Source organism: Trifolium pratense, linkage group LG4 (assembly GCF_020283565.1).
Source record: "Trifolium pratense cultivar HEN17-A07 linkage group LG4, ARS_RC_1.1, whole genome shotgun sequence".
Lineage (NCBI taxonomy): Eukaryota > Viridiplantae > Streptophyta > Magnoliopsida > Fabales > Fabaceae > Trifolium > Trifolium pratense.
In genome coordinates, this window is record NC_060062.1 from 4196808 (window position 1) to 4215477 (window position 18670).

Consider the following 18670-nt stretch of genomic DNA (forward strand, 5'->3'; position numbering starts at 1 on the left):
CATCAAATTAATGTTAGTAAAAAAAGAAAAAAAAAAACAAAACGAAGATCAAGAAGTCATTGAATGTCAAATAGGAATGTTTTGACATATAAATTAATGATACGATACCTTATTTAAGGTAAGGTACCAGTATCATCAATTTTGATACTCTCTATACCTGAAACTCCAATAATAAAAAAAAATATCATATCAATAATTTATGAAATTTTCTTAGATACTCTCGTTAGAAGATGTAAATTCAACCTTTTGAGATATGTCATGCCCCAACTGAAAGACAAAATAGATTATTTTTTACTCTATATATTCTCAAATAATAAAAAGAAACGCACAACCTTCCCTCACTAATTTTAACTACAACCGTCGGTGATGGTAGTGCCATTCATAATTCATTCTTTTTAGCTAAAACACAGCACATGATTGTATGTCCCTGTCTGTGATCAACTACCCATGAAAACGAAAATATACAATAGGTGTTTTTCTAAAATGTTTTTACTAAATATAAACACTTATTTTATATAATAAGAATAAGAATAACTTGTCACCGAGAAAAATGAGTTAAGAGAGTGAAAGATTTAATTTTCACTTTCAAGTTTCAACAAAACCAACTAAAAATAACAAAATACTACCAATTACTAATAATAGTTTTTTTTAATCACATTGTTAGAATTTTGGAGTGTGCTCCTCTCATAATCTCAAATTCAATTTTCTTTGTTGTCAATTTTGGTGACTAGTTCATACAAACTTTTACTCTAAATTTAAATGGAATATCTGTAAATGGACGGTGAAAATGTAGTCTCATCGCTAGAAAATCTATCATTAAAATGAATAAGTATAATTAGAATTCAAACCTTAATCCCTGCCAATTAAGTTAAACTCACGGCGTCATGGAAAAATTAGTTGATCTTGGCAACAGATATAGACTTTTCATTATATTTGTAATCGTATGTGCACATGACATGACAACCGGGAAAAAGTTGTAATGCACCGACATGTGATGTGGCATAATATTTTCGATTGTGTGCTGTGCGGTGGAACATTGGTGGAACCGTCTAAAGACAGACTCACATCGTTAAAAAACGGCATGACACGGTTAATGCCAGAATTTGACAGTAAATATTACTCCTTAATTATATGTCTTTAGTTTAGGCCATTATTGTAAGCAATAGTACTAAACACCGACAAAAGGTATTAGAACTTGGAAGCAGACATATTTGCTGCTGAGGATACAGATCGATGTAATATGTAGTACTAACAAATTAAAAAAGTTACTAAGCAATACGTACGTACAGTTTGTGTGGCATATATATATACATTTTAGATTTGTTATATTATATATGAACAATAATGAATTTTGGTTTATGAGCGGCCAAAAAATTGAATGATAGAAGGCAATGTAGTTTAACATTATAGCATATATAGCACCGAATATCCATCCATGAGATGATCGAGGCAAATAAAATCAACAAAACAATAATCTAGTTATATTATTATTTATTATAGAGAGAATAGCAATAATAATGTAATAATGTTTGTAATTACATACGACCTTAATCGTGGTTCTGATGGAGAAGGTAATAATAATAACAATACACACGAAGAATTGAAAAAATATAACAGAAGAAATTGCAGAAGAGTAGAGGTAGCTATAGCATGATAGTAGAAAGGAGAGAGGGAGGGAGGGAGGGATATTGGATGATCTTAATTAATGATAAGACTAATTAATTAATGTTTAGCAGTGTAGGTTTGAGGAAGAGGTGTGCAATAATCAGAATTAGTGATTCTTCTGATCTCAGAGCGCATCCTGTAGAAAACATGTTTCCAACTTCCCTTGTCGCGGGAAGCCAATAATTTGGTTTCGTGCTCGTTCATTTCTAGATCTGTGGCAAATATTGGCTTCCTTGATAGGATCCATGCCCAGGTACAGTCCCACCAATTTCTGATAGAGAATGAGAATGAAAATGACTTGGATCTGCTGCTGCAGGGAAATGACCATGTTTGATCTGATTCTGCTGCTGCAGGGGTGTTGTTGTTGAAGGATGAACATGATAGGCGTCTGCGAAGAAGAATGCCTTCGCCTCCTGCTGCTGCTGCTGCTGCTGCATCAATATTATGATGATCTTGTTTAGATTTAGAAGAAGAACGTGTACCGGTGGACACAGGCAGCGACTCCTTTCCGCTTCTACTTATTGTTGGAAAGAAGCTCATGATAGATAGATAGATAGATAGATAGATAGATAGATAGATAGATAGATAGATAGATAGATAGATAGATAGATAGATAGATAGATCTATCTCAGGAGGACAGGAGGAGGGAGGAAACACCAAAGAAAGAAAGAAAGAAAGAAAGACAAATACTCAAACTACGTTTATTTGTGCATGCGTGCTGGTTACTGAACAAACCTTGCTAATTAACTTTGTCTGTGGAGAGAAATGAAATGAAATGATACAATGCAATACATTATACAACACTACTACTTAATGGTGAAATGTATCCTTCACAGCTCAGCAGCTCTTTATATCACAGCCTGTCTCCTCTTTATTCTTTCTTTTGTGGGGTCAATCATTTACATTCATTACATTACACCCTTTCTTTTTCTTCCTTCCTCACCTGTTTGTTAATTTCTTGCTATTTTATTCCATTCCATGTAACAACAAAACAAACAACGCACCCAATTATTTGTTACGCAAAACCCGCCAATTTCCCATTCGTTACTCGTTACATTCAACTTTGGTTCGGTGCTGTACTGTACCTCACACCTAAATCAACTCCAACACTAATAGTAAATCTCTTCATTCGTATATCAATCTCATTCTACTTCTTTATTACATGTTGATGTTTGATTGCCCAATACAATAATTAATCCTTTTACTACACTATCTATTTCTTTTGTTAATTAGTTGTCAAGCATGATAGAATCCAACAACAAACACAAAAATAAAACGAGACAGGTGTTAATTCACAAATCAATACAATCAAATTAATTATTACAACGGGTACAATATATTTTAGGCTTAACTAACGGAAATGACTAACTTGAAACCTAAAATAAACGTAATGGACTAAATTGATACTTTTTAAACGTAAGGGATCAAATTGAAACCTAAAATAAACGTAAGGGACCAAATGTGTAGTTAAGCCTTTATTTTCATTTACCAAATGTGTCCACCTCATATTCTAAAGATGACACAATGTAAAAATATACTGTATTACGAATATCATTTCACTGCAACATCAGGTAAGTAATATAACACCTAATGATTTCTGGTATCAATGGATCATTAAAATATGTTAGACGTCCTCACCTATATCAAGTTACGTTATTCATCAATATCTGAACAAATTTGAACTATACTTGAGAGTAAAGGTTACCTGAGGCATATGTTAAAAGTACAAATGTAAGTATTTTGTGTATATCGTATCCACCTAGACTAGTGTGATATTAATCGCCGTTCAACAATTACCATGATTTTAAGTTAGGGTTTTGAAATGATTTATTTGCTGACATGCCTTGCTTCACAGGTGGGTTTGCTGACACCTGGCCACTGACCGCCAAATTTCGCCATTGCTCGCTACTGGTCGCTGCCAGTAGCCAGGAACCCAAAAACTTTCTGTTTTGTCTCGCCGCTTCTCGCTTCTGGTCGCTCAGTGACCACCTAAACCTTCAAAAAAAATTTCATTTGCTTTAAAAATCATCTCAAGGTGTGCAAACCTGCCAAAATGGTTAAGATTGTGTATAATAGACAAAATTTGATCATTTTACTAATAAAACAACTATTTACATCATAGGGGAGATTTTGTTATGAATTACTTGCAAAATAAGTTAATAAATGCATTGATTTAATATAATTTTTACTACTTTTTGACACTTATCAGCATATTACTTTGGAGTCACACTATAGATAAGGAGTGTTCTCCCCAAATATGATCACACACGCAAATTATTCTCTTATTATCGGCTAGCTAGTACACTCTAGCTTTGGCATTAGAGTATAACAGAGCAACCAACATTTTGGCGTGAATTTTTTTTCATGGATGTAAAATAACCTACATCCCTAATTTCATATAATTATTCTTCAAAACAATATAAGCAACCAACCAACAAGAAACACTATGCAACAACACTTTATTCTCTATTAAAAATTAAAATAACCTACATCTCTGATTCTATCTAATTTATTCAATAATAACCTACATCTCCGATTCTATCTAATTTATTCAATAAACCAACATTTTGAAATATAATATTGTCTTGATGCTGAAAACAATTTAAATAAGAACAATATGCTTAGGTAATTGATTAAAACAATTGCTTTTGTTTTAAGAATAATTAACATAAATTTTCCATTCAAAAAATAAAAAAAATAATTAACAAATAATTTTTGAAGTGGGAGTAAGAGTATGGGTGTGCAAAGAGTAAAACTAGGCGAAAAGTAATTCCTTAAAAAGTGTCCAGAAATGTTGATCCAGGCCCAAACGTGTCGAGAAATATAATCTCATTTATAATAATTTAAATTTTGTATTTATTTATTTATTTATTTATTGTATAATGAAAAAAAAGGTGAGAGACAGAGTTAATTAATTAACGCGAAAAAGAAAGAAAGGGAATAGTTGATTGATGAGAGTGAGTGAGTATAAGATCTGTTACAGTTACAATTGAATTGAAATTGAAGAAAGGAAAACAAGTGTGAGTTTGAACGAAGTAGTGAATGTGAGTTTGTAGATCTCTTCTCTTCTCTTCTCTTCTCCTGTGATTGATAATACGATGGAGTACAGGAAAATCAAAGACGATGAGGTGTGTATGTATTATTTTGATTGTTTTCTTCTTCAATCAACAATTCATATTATTATTAACTAAATCAATTTTTGCATTCTTGTTGTTGTTTAGGATATTATTATAGATAGGGATGTGGAGGTTGCAGACGGTGATAAATCTTTTTTTATTCCAGGTATGCTTCTTCTTCTTTTTTTTTTTTATTCTCTTCTCTCATAGTTAGTTAGTTAGTTAGTTAGTTGGTTAGTTCCATTTTCATGTTCTTCTCTTACTTGCAGTCTCTTCATCATCCGATGGAGAAACCAAAATTGACACTCACAGGACCAAAGTACAGTGGAAGCGCAAGTATGAATCAATCAATCACCATTATTTAATTTGCCATATCTATCTATCTATCTATTAGTAGGTCAATTTTTTGTTAATTATTTTCCCTGCTATTATTATTATTATTATAGGTCAGTGGTCACATTTGCATTGACCGTTCTTACTAGTTCACAAGCCATTCTAATTGTTTGGTCCAAGAGAGCTGGCAAGTATGAGTATAGTGTTACTACTGCTAACTTTTTGGTATGTCACTCTTCTACTTTGCTTTGCTTTTTTCTTTTTTATTTTCTTCTCTTATGCTTATTATTATTATTATTATTATCATAGGTCGAGACTTTAAAATGTGCTATATCCCTAGTGGCCTTGGCAAGAGCATGGATGACAGAAGGTGTCACCGAGAACAACAGGTTATTCAATTTTTATCTTTTTCCTTGTTGCTTGTGTATTGAAAATGAGTTTAAGTAACTTGATGTTGATTATGCCTTTAACCTAGGTTGACTACAACATTAGACGAAGTTATAGTGTATCCTATCCCAGCAGCACTTTACCTTGTTAAAAATTTGCTTCAGGTTCGTCATGAATGCTTGTGTTTATTATGTTGACAATGGGATTATTCTACAGCTTTTTTTCTTTCTTTTTCGCAACAGATGTTTTAATGCTTTCTGATATACGATGATTGTAATTATTTTTCTATTTTATCGCAGTATTACATCTTTGCATATGTAGATGCTCCTGGCTATCAGATATTAAAGAACTTCAATATTATCAGTACAGGTGTCCTATACAGAATTATACTTAAGAAAAAGTAAGGCTCTTATTTTTTTTCTTCTTGTTTCTTAAAATAATAAAAAAGTTGTTTTCACTTCACCTTTCATCATATTAACCGCTGGTGATGGACCAAGGAAATGACGTATCCTCTATATACTAGTTTTTGTGGACTGTAGATGAGCATGAATGCCCTCTCCATCCTTCGTGCTGTCTTTCAATTTTCTGCTCATTGTGTTATGGAATATTCTTTGAACATTAAATAATGCCAATATTCTTTATTATTCTGCGGAAATTATTGTAATCCTAAAGACTTAAGGAATTATTGATATTGTTGACTACATCATCAAAATTCATGGTTTGGGAGGCTGTTTAGCATTGTTTTCTTATTACATTTCAGGTTGAGTGAGATTCAGTGGGCTGCTTTTGTTCTACTAACTGCCGGGTGCACTACAGCTCAGTTGAATTCAAAGTAAGACTAATCCAAAGCATGCCATGTGGCCATCACTTATATTAGTATGTTTATCTTTCTAGGTTAATGATAATGTTCTATAGATGTTATTGTCAATATACATGTCAATAATATGTTTCTGCCCAAGCATTGACATGACAAACAAATGAATCGTAAGTAATAAGTTTGTAATGGAATAAGCACGATCACTACTAGAAAATATGTTATATTCAATTAACCGATCCTTGAATGTACCATACATAATATTGGGATCAAAGCATTCTCCTAGCCTTTAAGTTTATATAATTTATCTGAGTTTTTTGGCTCTTGTATTTGGTTTTGGGAAGAACGTTGCATATCTCTCTCCGATATTTCCCCCTTGTTTCTATCATCTTATCACTTGGGCTCCTGTATTTAATTTTACAATCCTAATGATTCCAACTTGTTTACGAACTTTTACTTCGGCAGAAATCTGAATGATCCAGAGGGTGTTAACACTTTTTGACCTATGGAATTTGTAAAAATAATTCGCATTTTACTTTGCCAGAGAGAAGGGTACAATGTTTATGCTTGCAAAAACACACTGAATGAATCCTACTGTCCAGCCTTCATTAACTTCAGTGTGTTAAGCATAAACACACTGAAGATTACTTGTGAAACTATATGGGAAAGTTGGAAAATGAGCAAAACGTGGAAAAATAATTCTGAAGGATATCACGCCTCTGATTGTTTGATGTGTGCAAACTGCTAATCGAATTCTTGTTTCTGCTAATATTCTATGTACTACAACTAGGTTAACCCTAACACATTTATTTAAGAGTGCTAAGCATAAGGCTTCAAAAGAATTAAGAATCCTAATATTCTAACCATTACAGTTCCCAGAAATGTGAAAGCTTGTTTGTGGACTACTATGGTACTAGATAAAATTTATATAAGCAATCTGTTTATGCACCTTTAGGTTGTAGCTCTTTGGCTTCAGAAGACTTTCTATTTCTTAGAATTTTGGTTGGGCCTAACTCAACCTTACAAAACTGGCATGTAAGGTGATGGTTGCCCAAACTTTATAAACACTACATAGACCATATCTCTAGGCAATGTGGGACTAAATCCACCGCTTCACACCCAACACAATGTAGGTGTTGGAGGCTGCAATGAAGGCAACCCAAATGCCGCAATTAGGCGCGGCTAGGGGTGGACCACATTGAAGGCGAAATTTCCAACACTATATATAATGTGTTTTTGTACCGAAGAGATTCTATCCTTGAATATTATACACTGTCAAAATAAGAGATTAATAGTTATCCTCGTATCACATCATGATACACCATATCAATTGATCTCCTATTTTCTTAAAAATAAAATAAAAATCCGTCTCCTATTAGTCTAAATGTCTATTCTTTCCTCTATCGTTTTTCTTTCATGTTCAAGCACTTCTTTTAACAAAATTGAATATATGGTAGAAGTTTGATGTTTTATTGATACGTATTTTTAAAATTTGTCTGACTCTGTTTTTCAGTTCCGATCATGTTCTTCAAACTCCCGTTCAAGGTTGGGTGATGGCAATCGTGAGTTGCTTACATTTGTGGTACTCTCACATTAGAAATATAAAGTAGTGAAGAATAAATTTATGGTTGAAATGATCATGATGAGCTTTTCCTTTTCAGGTCATGGCTCTCTTGAGTGGTTTTGCAGGAGTATATACTGAGGTGATTTTAATTAAGAGCTTACATTAATCCCTTTAGGTTTCTTTAATGGCTGCCTGCTTCAATCCACTGCCAAATTTTTACCGTGTACTGTTGACTTCTTTTAACTCATTGAATATTAAAACTGGGTGGAATATTCTGCTTAAAATTTGCTTAAAGTTCGAACCCTTTTTGTATCAAGTTCAAAATATTTAATTTGTTTACCTGAATTTATTAATGCTCGAGTTAAACTTGATTGGTCAATGCCATACTATTCTGCTTAGAATAACATTTTTGAGCTCTCTTAGTAGCGAACAATCCTGACTTAGTGTTTTTTTTAAAAAATATTATTGGCAGGCTATTATCAAAAAGCGTCCTGCACGGAACATAAATGTTCAAAACTTCTGGTTGTATATCTTTGGCATGGGCTTCAATGTTGTGGCAATATTGGTTCAAGATTTTGATGCAGTCGTGAACAAGTAATTCAACCCCTTCTTTCAGATTTTACTTTAGCAGTTTATTTCGGTCTCTTCCAACTCTCCAGTTCCTATTTTGTCACGTATTTTTTTGTATCAATTTTATTCCTTGTCATTAAACTGGGATAACACAGAGTCAAGGGCCAAGTATTGTCCATGGGAAAAAACTTCTTGCCATTGTAATTATAAGGCCTAAATTGTCCTGCCAAAAATGTGCGCCTTATTTCCGATATTATGATGTATATGCAGGGGATTCTTTCATGGATATTCATTCATTACCTTTCTCATGATTTTGAACCACGCACTCAGGTAAAAACTGACGAGCTTTATAAAATTTCTCTAATGCTAGGTGATTTTCCTTAATTACTATTCATAATTGTCTATCTAGCTGTTGTATTGAGATCCAGTCCTCTGGCATGGTATAATGAGGCAGGGAAGTTTGACATGTGATGGAGAGGTTGTAATGTGATTTAGTCATTTATTTCTTCCCTTTTTTGGCTTCTTCTGTTTCTTCCTGAAATGATGGTTACTTGTGACGTAAAATATGGGAAGCAAAAGAAATGAAACAACATTGAGTTTTGACAATTATTGATGAAACTGCGAATATGCAAATCTCAGAAGGGCCAAGTGTATGGCATAGTCCTTTTTTCAATTTTATCGTCAGTTATTTCAATTTTCAAATGCTCTATCTCTCTCTTGTCTGTGCTTATCCACTGTATAGAAAATAAATAATTATTTTATGAATTGTCTGATCTGTTATTATTTTTGACAGTGGAATTGCTGTATCAATGGTGATGAAATATGCTGACAACATTGTGAAGGTAAGACTGAGATTATGACCGTCCTATAATTGATATTTCTACAACTGAATACTTACATGCGTCTGTGGAATTAGAAACATCTAATAGTTTAATTAAGATTATGGCATTTCTTATAATTGGAATAGATCATACATGCTAGATCTAGAATAAACTTTTTATTGGTTGTGTTAGGACTTAAGCACATGAGGAGAGCCCAACCCAAAAGACTAGCCCAATAGGTGGGAGAGCCTCGTGGCTTAAGTACCATATTGAGCACTCCCAACAGGTTGTCTCTAGATTTTAAGGCCATGCTTGCTCATCTTAGAAACAGTCAAATGACTATAAAGGCGTAAAGATATTGTTGGAATAGATAGAGTTATATACTCTTGCAGTGACACCTTGTTTTTCTCTCATTTGACACTTGCTTATATGAAAATCACTGCAATTGAAGTTTTAAGCTTCCTCTCTCCGTATCTATCTTTGTAGTATTTGCTTTCGTAACAGCATATTAATATTAATATGATACAATCAGAGATTAGAAGAATCGCAAATCTGAACATGTTTGTAACAACATATTAACCCATTTGCTATTTTTTATCCCTCTATTAAATTGTATGGAGCTCCACGATGATGAACGTTTAGCATCAAATGCACTCTATAAGTGTGCTTATAATTGTTTTTCATAGTTTATTTGAACAGCACATCACTTTTATTAGCACAAGAAAAAACCTCTGAAATGGAATTCAAATTTTTTATTAACTTCCAAACTGTTCCAATTTACGCAGGTGTATTCTACTTCAGTGGCAATGCTTCTTACAGCAATTGTTTCTGTATTTCTTTTTGGCTTCCATCTCTCCCTAGCCTTCTTCCTTGGAACAATGTAAGTTGTTGTTAATTATATCCTGAATAGGCTTGCATGTCATGTCCTATGGGTTTTGTTGGCTCTTAATCCTAACTTGCATTAGATTTTGAAACACTTCATTTTCACGTGCATTGCCATGGTGGGGTAATAGCTCTCGAAGCTATTTTCTAATCTTGCATGAAATAATATAATCATTTGCTCTATATTTTTCCCATGAATAAAAATTTGTTAAATATGTTCGCAGTGTTGTCTCTGTCTCAATTTATCTGCACTCTGCTGGGAAGATGCAAAGATAACTATGACTTCTGCCCTCTATTTTTCCGACACTGGATATTTTTATTTTTTATCCATTGTTGATTAGCCTAATTTCAAATGTTATTTTGAAACTATTAGTTCAGTGTCAGCGTATACTTTGAAATCCATCTTCCATGTATCTCAACAAATACGAAATCAGCTTCCTGAAAGGTGATAGATATGTAAGTTCCAATAGAAGTTCTTATCAGAGCCTCCTCCCCCCATCCTATTTATTTTGGTTAAAAAGGTTTAAACAATGATATAGTTAAGCAATATGATTGTGTGACTGTGACTGTGTGTATTACATTTTCACCTTTCAATTTTTGTATCTAACTCATTCATTGTGATTATCGCAACAATAATTAGTCTCTTTCCATTAGAATCTATTTGGCATTAGAGGGGAGGGGAGGTTTTTGGACAAAAGGAAGGAGGAATGTGAAAGAAAGGAATAGTAGTCTCCCAACTTTAATGGGTGTTTTGTTTTAATTTCCATAATACAAAACCTTTCTAGTATGGAGGATTTAGAAAAATTCTTGAAATCTTTTTCATATTTTTATTATACTATCAACATTAAAAATGTATCAATCATAAACATTCCCTTTCATTCTCTAAAAAAAACTCATACAGGGTGAGAAATTTATCTCTTATCTCCTCCCTTCCCTTTCAAACTTCCAAATGGAGCCTTAAACGGGGTTAGTGTATTTATCAGATGACCTTTAATATATTTCTTCCCCTTCTATGCATTCAATAAACATGTCAAGAGTCAAGATAAAAAGACAAGGGTTCAAAGTGACTTTTGGTGCCAACCCACCAAAATGCTACTTAGTACCGACATGATATGATTTTCAAACATGTTCCAAAAGCAATCAAATTATTTATCCAATTCTAAACATGAATGACATGTTCAATGACAATAGCGCTTACTTGCTTGCATGATCCTTTATGGGTAACAACTTATCCTTACACAGTGATATTATTTCTATATGAAGCGTGATGGGTAGTTATTTAAATCCACTTAACTGACTTAAGTTAACTATATCATATTAGAGATGATCATGGTATACCTAATACCTTAAGAGAGACATACAAATAAATATAATCCTATGTCTGAATCCCATAATTTTGTATCCGTACGAAATTAATTACTTTTTAAAAAACAAATTTAGGACAAATGATTGTGTCAAAAAAAAAATTTAGGACAAATGAAGTAATAGCATTTAAGTATATTTGTCAATATGACAAATTGAAAAGAGCATTTGAAATGCGTAACATTTTTTTTGTTGTAAAACTCACATTTGAATTTTCGATAAAAAAAATTCCAATAAATTAAAATTTGAGTTTTGCGGAAAAAACACTATTTCAATTAAATTCAAATTTTAGTTTTATTGAATATTGTTTCTAAAATATAAGTCAACTTTAACTCGAAAAAAAAAAGAATATAAGTCAACTTTACTAAATTATCATTTTTTATATTTAATAAAAGAATATCTAGCTCAACTAATAGAAATGTTGAAATTGATAATGTCGGACGCAATGATCGGGATTCGAATATCGGTCCCTCCACTTTATATGTGTGACTTTTCAATGACTTATCATTTTGTGTGTATACCAAAAAAGAAAAAAGAATGCATTGCAATCAATACTAAATAGTTTTGAATTAAATAAAAAACTATATAGTATTAGTGAGGTACTATATTATTATTAAATAATAAATAAAAAAAAGTGGCTAACTTTTTTTAATTATAATACTTGGTAAGCAATTGTTTGTTTTGTTTATTGAGAATGAGAATTTAATGTGTTTGTTATAGTGAAATGGCGGGGAAAGAAGATGGAATATGGTGAGAAATGGTTAGTTTAGGATATAATGCGGTTGGACTTCAAACGGCCAGCTGGCATCATCATCATCATCATCGGTTTCTCCTTTTCGCTGCTGCTGCCTCCTCCTCCTCTTCTTCTTCTTCTTCTTCTTCTTCTTCTTCTTCTTCTTCTTCTTGTCCTTGCTCAAACAAGAATTACGCCACCAACTTCACTATTACAAATGGCCGCCGCCGATCAAGGCGTAGGTTTTCTCTGCCTCCTGACAACAGCCAAAATAGAGACATCGATGAACAGGATGAAGAACCTTCTTCTTCTTCTTCTTCGTCTTCAGAACAAGTTGAATGGGTTCGAAATTCAGGAATAATATCTTCATGCTTGGTTGGTCTTCTAACAGGCGTCGCAGTCGTTGTGTTCAACAATGTTGTAAGTTCATTCATTCATTCATTCCTATTATCTATTGCTTGATTGATTGATTGATTGGATCTTATGAATGATTGAATATTCTGATGATGATGATTATGATTTCAGGTGCATGAAATTCGTGATTTGTTTTGGGATGGGATCCCGGATCGAGGGGCCTCATGGTTGAGAGAAGCGCCTATTGAGGAAACATGGAAAAGAGTAATACTCGTTCCGGCTTTTGGAGGTCTTGTTGTCTCTCTCCTCAACCTTCTTTCCAATTCCAATTTAAATTCCCGCCCTTTCTTAAAGGCTATTGCAGCTTCAGTTACTTTAGGCACCGGTAATTCCCTCGGTCCCGAGGGTCCCAGCGTTGATATTGGCAACTCCATTGCCAAATGGATTGCTTCAACTCCTCTCTTCACTACTGCCAGATTGCTTCCCCTTCTCGCCGCTGGATCTGCTGCCGGCCTCTCTGCCGGTTTCAATGCTGCCGTTGCTGGTTGTTTTTTCGCTGTAGAGTCTGTTTTGTGGCCCTCTGATTCAAATTCATCTTTATCACTTACCAACACAACTTCCACTGTCATTCTCAGTGCTGTCATAGCTTCTGTAATTTCTGAGATTGGCCTTGGCTCTGAACCAGCCTTTCAAGTTCCAGACTATGACTTTCGTTCCCCTGCTGGTAACTTTTTTCTTTTACATCCTATTGGTTAATTCATTTCTCATACTACTAATTTAGCTCTGCCATTTATACTAGGATCTGACACTAGTTGATATCATTGATTTTCAATTCCAAGCAAACAAAAGCTCATATGATTATTCTACTTGATTTCAGAGCTCCCGCTGTATTTATTGCTGGGTATTTTATGTGGCCTAGTCTCGTTGACCCTATCTTGGTCGACATCATATATGTTCACTGTATTTGACAATTTTCACAAGGCCACTGGCATGCCAAAAGCTTCATTCCCTATATTGGGAGGCTTATCTGTCGGCTTGATAGCATTGCTATATCCTGAAATCCTCTACTGGGGTTTTGAGAATGTTGACATTTTGTTAGAATCTCGGCCATTTGTTAAAGGCCTCTCCACTGACCTATTGCTTCAGCTAATAGCTGTCAAGATAGTTGCAACTTCTCTATGCCGTGCTTCTGGATTGGTGGGAGGCTATTATGCTCCATCTCTCTTTATTGGTGGTGCAACTGGGATGGCTTATGGAAAATTAATTGCTTTGACTGTTGCTCAGTCTAATCCTGTGATTAACCTCTCTGTGTTGGAAGTGGCATCACCACAAGCTTATGGCCTGGTAATAATATTCTTTCCTATTTGGCTATATAATTTTTAGGTATTTAATGTTTGGTACAATCATTATTTCTTCTCTTTCGGATGGAGGATCAATTTGATCTTTCCAAGATGACTTCCGTGGATGTACAAATGAGCCTTTTCCTAGTAGAATCATATCTTTTCCATGTGTTCACGATTCTTGAATAGGAGTATTTTAGAATTCTTAAATTTAGACAATAACCATAAGGTTTACTAATTTGACGTTTAAGAAAGAGAAATAAACTTCTCATGCATATAACTTGGCATTTAGGCTATATTTGTATTTGAGGAAAACCAGAGAAAAGGAAGGGAAATGAAAGTTTACTCACTCTCTTGCTTGAGATTTTTTTCAATAAATGATATGATTGATTTTTTATGATACCAAAAGACTAAGCATAAATACATATACAAGACTTCAAATCCTAATTACATGGGGGAACGTATCCTAATAATAACTAAGAAATATACAGTTAATCTACGATATTGTGAGATGGGAAACTAATCCTATAAGATAACATATAAGATAAGAAATTAATCTAATGAGATATTCCAAGATACTATAAAATAATATTAATATCAATATATTTCATATATTCTAACACTCCGCTCAAGATAAAGCTTGAAACCAAGAGGACAAAATAGCATTTAAAGCACTAAAACAAGAAAACTGTCGATACAGAAGAAAAAGGAGCGTTAAACCTTGAGAGTTCTTCCATGATGAAGAAAAACCAAAAACACGAAAATAGTAGTGGCAGCAAAAGGATACTAAATACAATTATTTTAGCAGTCCCAAACTTTCCGAAACTTGGCAACATAATAGTGTAGGACAAATGACAGTGGATAATACTACTCTAATACCATGTTCAAATCATTGGGTTTTAGATATGGTATAATTTGATAGATGGTTTGATGATACAAAAGATTAAGCAGTAACACATTTTATAACAACACGAGACTTCTAATCGTGATTAAATAGGGAAACAGACCATAAATGTAACTAAGATATAGAAATTAATCTAAGATATTCTATGATGGGAAGCTAATCCTATAAAATAACCAAACATAGGAAATGAAACCTAGAAATAATCCAAGATAATATAAAATAATATCGCCGCCCAAATAATATAAAATAATATCAATATAATTTAGGAAATTTTATATATTCAAGCATTAACCTAGACTAACATAACATGTCTGTAATATGTAGTTGCAACAAGGAAGAGAATTGTCTCATATCATGTGGGACTAGATTTTGTATGGTCCAAGCAGTTCCCCTATCCAATTTAGAGTTCAAAACAAATTTTGGAAATTCTTTTGATCTTTAATGTTGCAGTGCATGGCTGTCTACACTGTATTGCTGCTACAAAATTGATTTGTTGGCTTGGAATATGTTTTCTAAGAATATATTTTAGCTTGAAAGAAGGCGTAGAAAGGGTTAGAGACCAAAGGCTCTAGTATAATATTTCATCTGTCTTTTGCAAATGTTCAAGAAAAGAAGCTGTTGTGGCATGGATAATCATATTGAAGTTCCTTTTGCAGGTCGGAATGGCTGCGACTCTTGCAGGAGTTTGCCAAGTACCACTTACTGCAGTTCTTCTACTGTTTGAATTGACACAGGACTATCGCATTGTTCTACCACTACTTGGAGCAGTAGGCTTGTCTTCATGGATTTCATCTGCACAGACAAAGAGAGGTGATGAAAGGGATAGAGAAAAGCTGAAGATACAAAACTCAAATTCTTCTTCACTTCCAGAAATATCTTCTTGTAGTTCAATTGAGTCATCTACTGGTAATACCGTTGCTGAAGGTGTGACATATTTGAGTAATTTGTGTCAAGTGGATAGTTCAAGTAGTGTAGGGGATAATAATGATGAAACAACGAATTATGTAAGGAGAACATTAGTTTCGGAAGCCATGAAAACAAGGTACGTGACAGTTTCAATGTGCACACCGCTTACTAAAGTAATAGATCTCATGCTTGCTGAGAAACAGTCTTGTGCAGTAATTGTTGATACTGATGATACTTTGATTGGTTTATTGACACTGGGAGACATTCAAGAGTTTGGAAAATCTGCAAAATCTGGAAGCACAAAACCAAAGGTACAAGAAAGTTTAATCTCAATTTGATGTGAAATTGTTTTAGTTTTGCAACCTTTGTGGCAACCTAGAATATTTACAACTGTAAGCTAAATTTATACCATCAATTACGGTTTATTGACACTTTTGATGATACAAAAGATAATAGGGGAACTAAGTTCTGGTGATGATGATACTGCACATTTAACCTAACATTGATTGGAAACCAGCATTCATTACATTTAACCCAAATGTATAGGTATAACAAACATGAATTATCTATACATGCCATTCAAAAAAAAAAAAAAAAATTATCTATACATGTAATGTAACCTGGAAACCGGAAAGCATAAGTACACACTTCAAAGGGCCTTGTGGATTTATTTATTGAATATAATATATGCTTTTTGTATTATATTTGATGGATTTCATGCATAGGTATTAGGCAACACAATGTACAAGTAAATGTAAATTTCAAGGGTAAAAATGGCTACATATCTGGTCTCCATATGAAATGAGAATTTGGCCACTGTGATTGCTCGATTCAGCTAAAATGAGTCAGAATGGCTCATGGTGTAGCTTGGTGGGGCCTTTTACTATATCAATATATATACTGCTAAAACAAGTGTTGAAATACTACTTTATTGTGGCTCTACAAATCTGACTATTTGGTTCTTCCTCTTACAGGAGACTTTAGTTTCTGAATTATGCGTTTTAAACGGAGGAATATGTAGTATATCATGTACAGCTACTCCTGATATGGAACTTTCTCATGCTCAAATGATTATGAAGGAACATGGAGTCAGTCAAGTTCCAGTTGTGAGGAATATCTATGAAAAAACTTATCCAGCTGGCCTACTGGACACCGATAGCATCAGTCTAACATACAGGTCTTGTTACATTTTTTCCATTATTTTCTGTATGGAATATATGCTACCTTTTGATAAAATTGATTTAGTATAGACCAGAAAATCTATCTTTCTTTATTTAAGTTTGCATTTATTTCTTATTTTGAAAGGATATTAAATGTTGGAATACAAAAACAGGATAATGCTGAACATGTGGAGTCTTGAATTCAGATGTGGGTTGCAGAGATGCAAGCTCTACTGAAAAAATAAATATACTACTAAAATGGGTGGATCTGAAAGGAAAATCTAGCCCCGTTTACTTTTTCATTATTTCATATTTTTATTTTCACTTCAACTAATAAACATAAGATAAATATAGATTCAATATTTTCCTGACCATTTTTTGTTCAATTTTTAAAATAGATCTAGCTTTTTTCATTTTGTCAATGGCAAAACATTGTTTTCAGTGTTTCTAAATATGCATTGTTCATAGCTCCCCTTACATCCTATGTCTATCATAATTGTGGTCACGACACGAGTCTTTCATCTCATCATTAGCAATTTAAAATGAAAAAATATTTTAGAAAACTAAAATTGAAAATGGTTCAGAAAGTAAACAAGCTCTAAGGAGTAGGATGGGGTGAATAGAAATAGTTGTAAGGGCTATTCAAGAAATTCAAAGCAACTTTATGTGGGAAAGGATGTTGTGAGAAGAGAGGAGGGTACTCTTAATTTCAAGCTTTTTATTGTTATAAAGGGTCTTATCTTTTTCACTTAAATGCTTTTTTTTGTTTGGCTCGTAACACAAATAAGCTAGCTTATAGCTTATTATATGAGCTTATAAGCTTGTTTCAAAAAATTAGAGGTGTTTGGTAACAAGCTTTTTGTACTAGCTTATAGCTTTTTTTCAGATGCTATTTCAAGTAGCATTTGAGCTTATAGCTTATAGCTTTTTACACTTTATTCCATTTTTACCCTTTAATTTAATAACTACTCACTCTAAAAAATAAACTACCCACTATCAATTATGTAATTTTATATTTAATAACAACTTTAAAAGCTAATTTTACCAAACACTTTAATTTCAATAAGCTAGCTTTTCAGCTATCAGCTAGCTTATCAGCTATCAGCTAGCTTATAGCTTATTTTTACCAAACAGACCCTTTGTATGGTATGCATCTATGTAATTACTTTTTGTTGTTGAATGCAGTGCTTTGGCCACAATACAGTCCCTCGGCTGAATTTCCATGTTAGGAGGAGGAGGAAGATTCTTCCTTATGATAAATTTCTAGGCTTAATTAGTAAAATGGTCTCTTAAAGATATTTTTAGTTTCACATTGGTCCGTTAAAGAAAAAAAGGACCAAATAGGTCCCTTAAAGAAAAAAAAGGTCCGAATAGGTCCCTTAAAGACATCTTCATTAATCAGTTTGGTCCCTTAAAAACATCTCCGTTAATCAGTTTGGTCCTCGAAAAAATGGACGGAAATGACCAAACTGATTAACGAAGATGTCTTTAAGGGACCTATTCGGACTTTTTTTTTCTTTAAGAGACCTATTCGGACCTTTTTTTCTTTAAGGGACCAATGTGAAACCAAAAATATCTTTAAGGGACTATTCCATTTTGTTCTGTGGCTGTCAAAAATGTTCAAAATACAGCTCGTGTGCTCGATTATTTCGTAGGTTTGCTGTCTATAAATTAGTAAATTTTAATATAATCCAGTGTTGTTAAATATCCGCTATAGCGCCGGTATACCGGTATTACGTATCGGAATTTTGGCTATCCG

General features: G+C 33.4%; 3 protein-coding genes across 5 annotated transcripts; 2 read left to right on the top strand and 1 right to left on the bottom strand.

The window, feature by feature from the left end:
• Positions 1-1494: 1494 nt before the first annotated feature.
• Positions 1495-2505, bottom strand: LOC123921865. The gene is made up of 2 exons (XM_045974568.1): positions 2243-2505; positions 1495-2206 (listed from the first exon to the last, which is right to left on the bottom strand). Exon 2 carries the CDS (start codon positions 2203-2205, stop codon positions 1723-1725), a length of 483 nt encoding a protein of 160 aa, XP_045830524.1. The 5' UTR covers position 2206; positions 2243-2505; the 3' UTR covers positions 1495-1722.
• A 2015-nt stretch (positions 2506-4520) lies between these two features.
• LOC123921685 (CMP-sialic acid transporter 2-like) lies at positions 4521-10712 on the top strand. The gene is made up of 15 exons (XM_045974329.1): positions 4521-4793; positions 4887-4947; positions 5051-5117; positions 5228-5339; positions 5424-5503; positions 5590-5665; positions 5801-5901; positions 6262-6333; positions 7829-7877; positions 7977-8018; positions 8352-8473; positions 8720-8779; positions 9243-9291; positions 10056-10150; positions 10377-10712. The coding sequence occupies exons 1-15, from the start codon at positions 4764-4766 to the stop codon at positions 10426-10428; spliced, it is 1068 nt and encodes a 355-aa protein (XP_045830285.1). The 5' UTR covers positions 4521-4763; the 3' UTR covers positions 10429-10712.
• Positions 10713-12271: 1559 nt separating this feature from the next.
• On the top strand, positions 12272-18297 carry LOC123923226 (chloride channel protein CLC-e). 3 transcript variants are annotated; one of them, XR_006814329.1, is made up of 6 exons: positions 12272-12667; positions 12773-13325; positions 13479-13945; positions 15502-15887; positions 15965-16062; positions 16726-16746. XR_006814329.1 is itself a non-coding variant. In XM_045975912.1 (6 exons), exons 1-6 carry the CDS (start codon positions 12272-12274, stop codon positions 18125-18127), a joined length of 2211 nt encoding a protein of 736 aa, XP_045831868.1. In that variant the 3' UTR covers positions 18128-18297. The 3 variants fall into 3 exon arrangements, 2 of the variants coding, with proteins under 2 accessions (XP_045831868.1, XP_045831866.1); XM_045975912.1 differs by adding an exon at positions 18097-18297 and having other exon boundaries at positions 15502-16062; positions 16726-16928; XM_045975910.1 differs by adding an exon at positions 17085-17696 and having other exon boundaries at positions 15502-16062; positions 16726-16928.
• The last annotated feature ends 373 nt before the right edge of the window (positions 18298-18670 follow it).

Bases quoted from the DNA above. Each gene is read 5' to 3' on its own strand.
- LOC123921685 (XM_045974329.1), top strand. From the start codon at position 4,764: ATGGAGTACAGGAAAATCAAAGACGATGAG. The intron at 5,504-5,589 runs GTTATTCAATTT...CCTTTAACCTAG, and splicing joins GGTGTCACCGAGAACAACAG to GTTGACTACAACATTAGACG. The intron at 9,292-10,055 runs GTAAGACTGAGA...CAATTTACGCAG, and splicing joins ATGCTGACAACATTGTGAAG to GTGTATTCTACTTCAGTGGC.
- LOC123921865 (XM_045974568.1), bottom strand. From the start codon at position 2,205: ATGAGCTTCTTTCCAACAATAAGTAGAAGCGGAAAGGAGTCGCTGCCT.
- LOC123923226 (XM_045975910.1), top strand. From the start codon at position 12,272: ATGGTTAGTTTAGGATATAATGCGGTTGGACTTCAAACGGCCAGCTGG. The intron at 13,946-15,501 runs GTAATAATATTC...TTCCTTTTGCAG, and splicing joins CACCACAAGCTTATGGCCTG to GTCGGAATGGCTGCGACTCT. The intron at 16,063-16,725 runs GTACAAGAAAGT...TTCCTCTTACAG, and splicing joins CTGGAAGCACAAAACCAAAG to GAGACTTTAGTTTCTGAATT.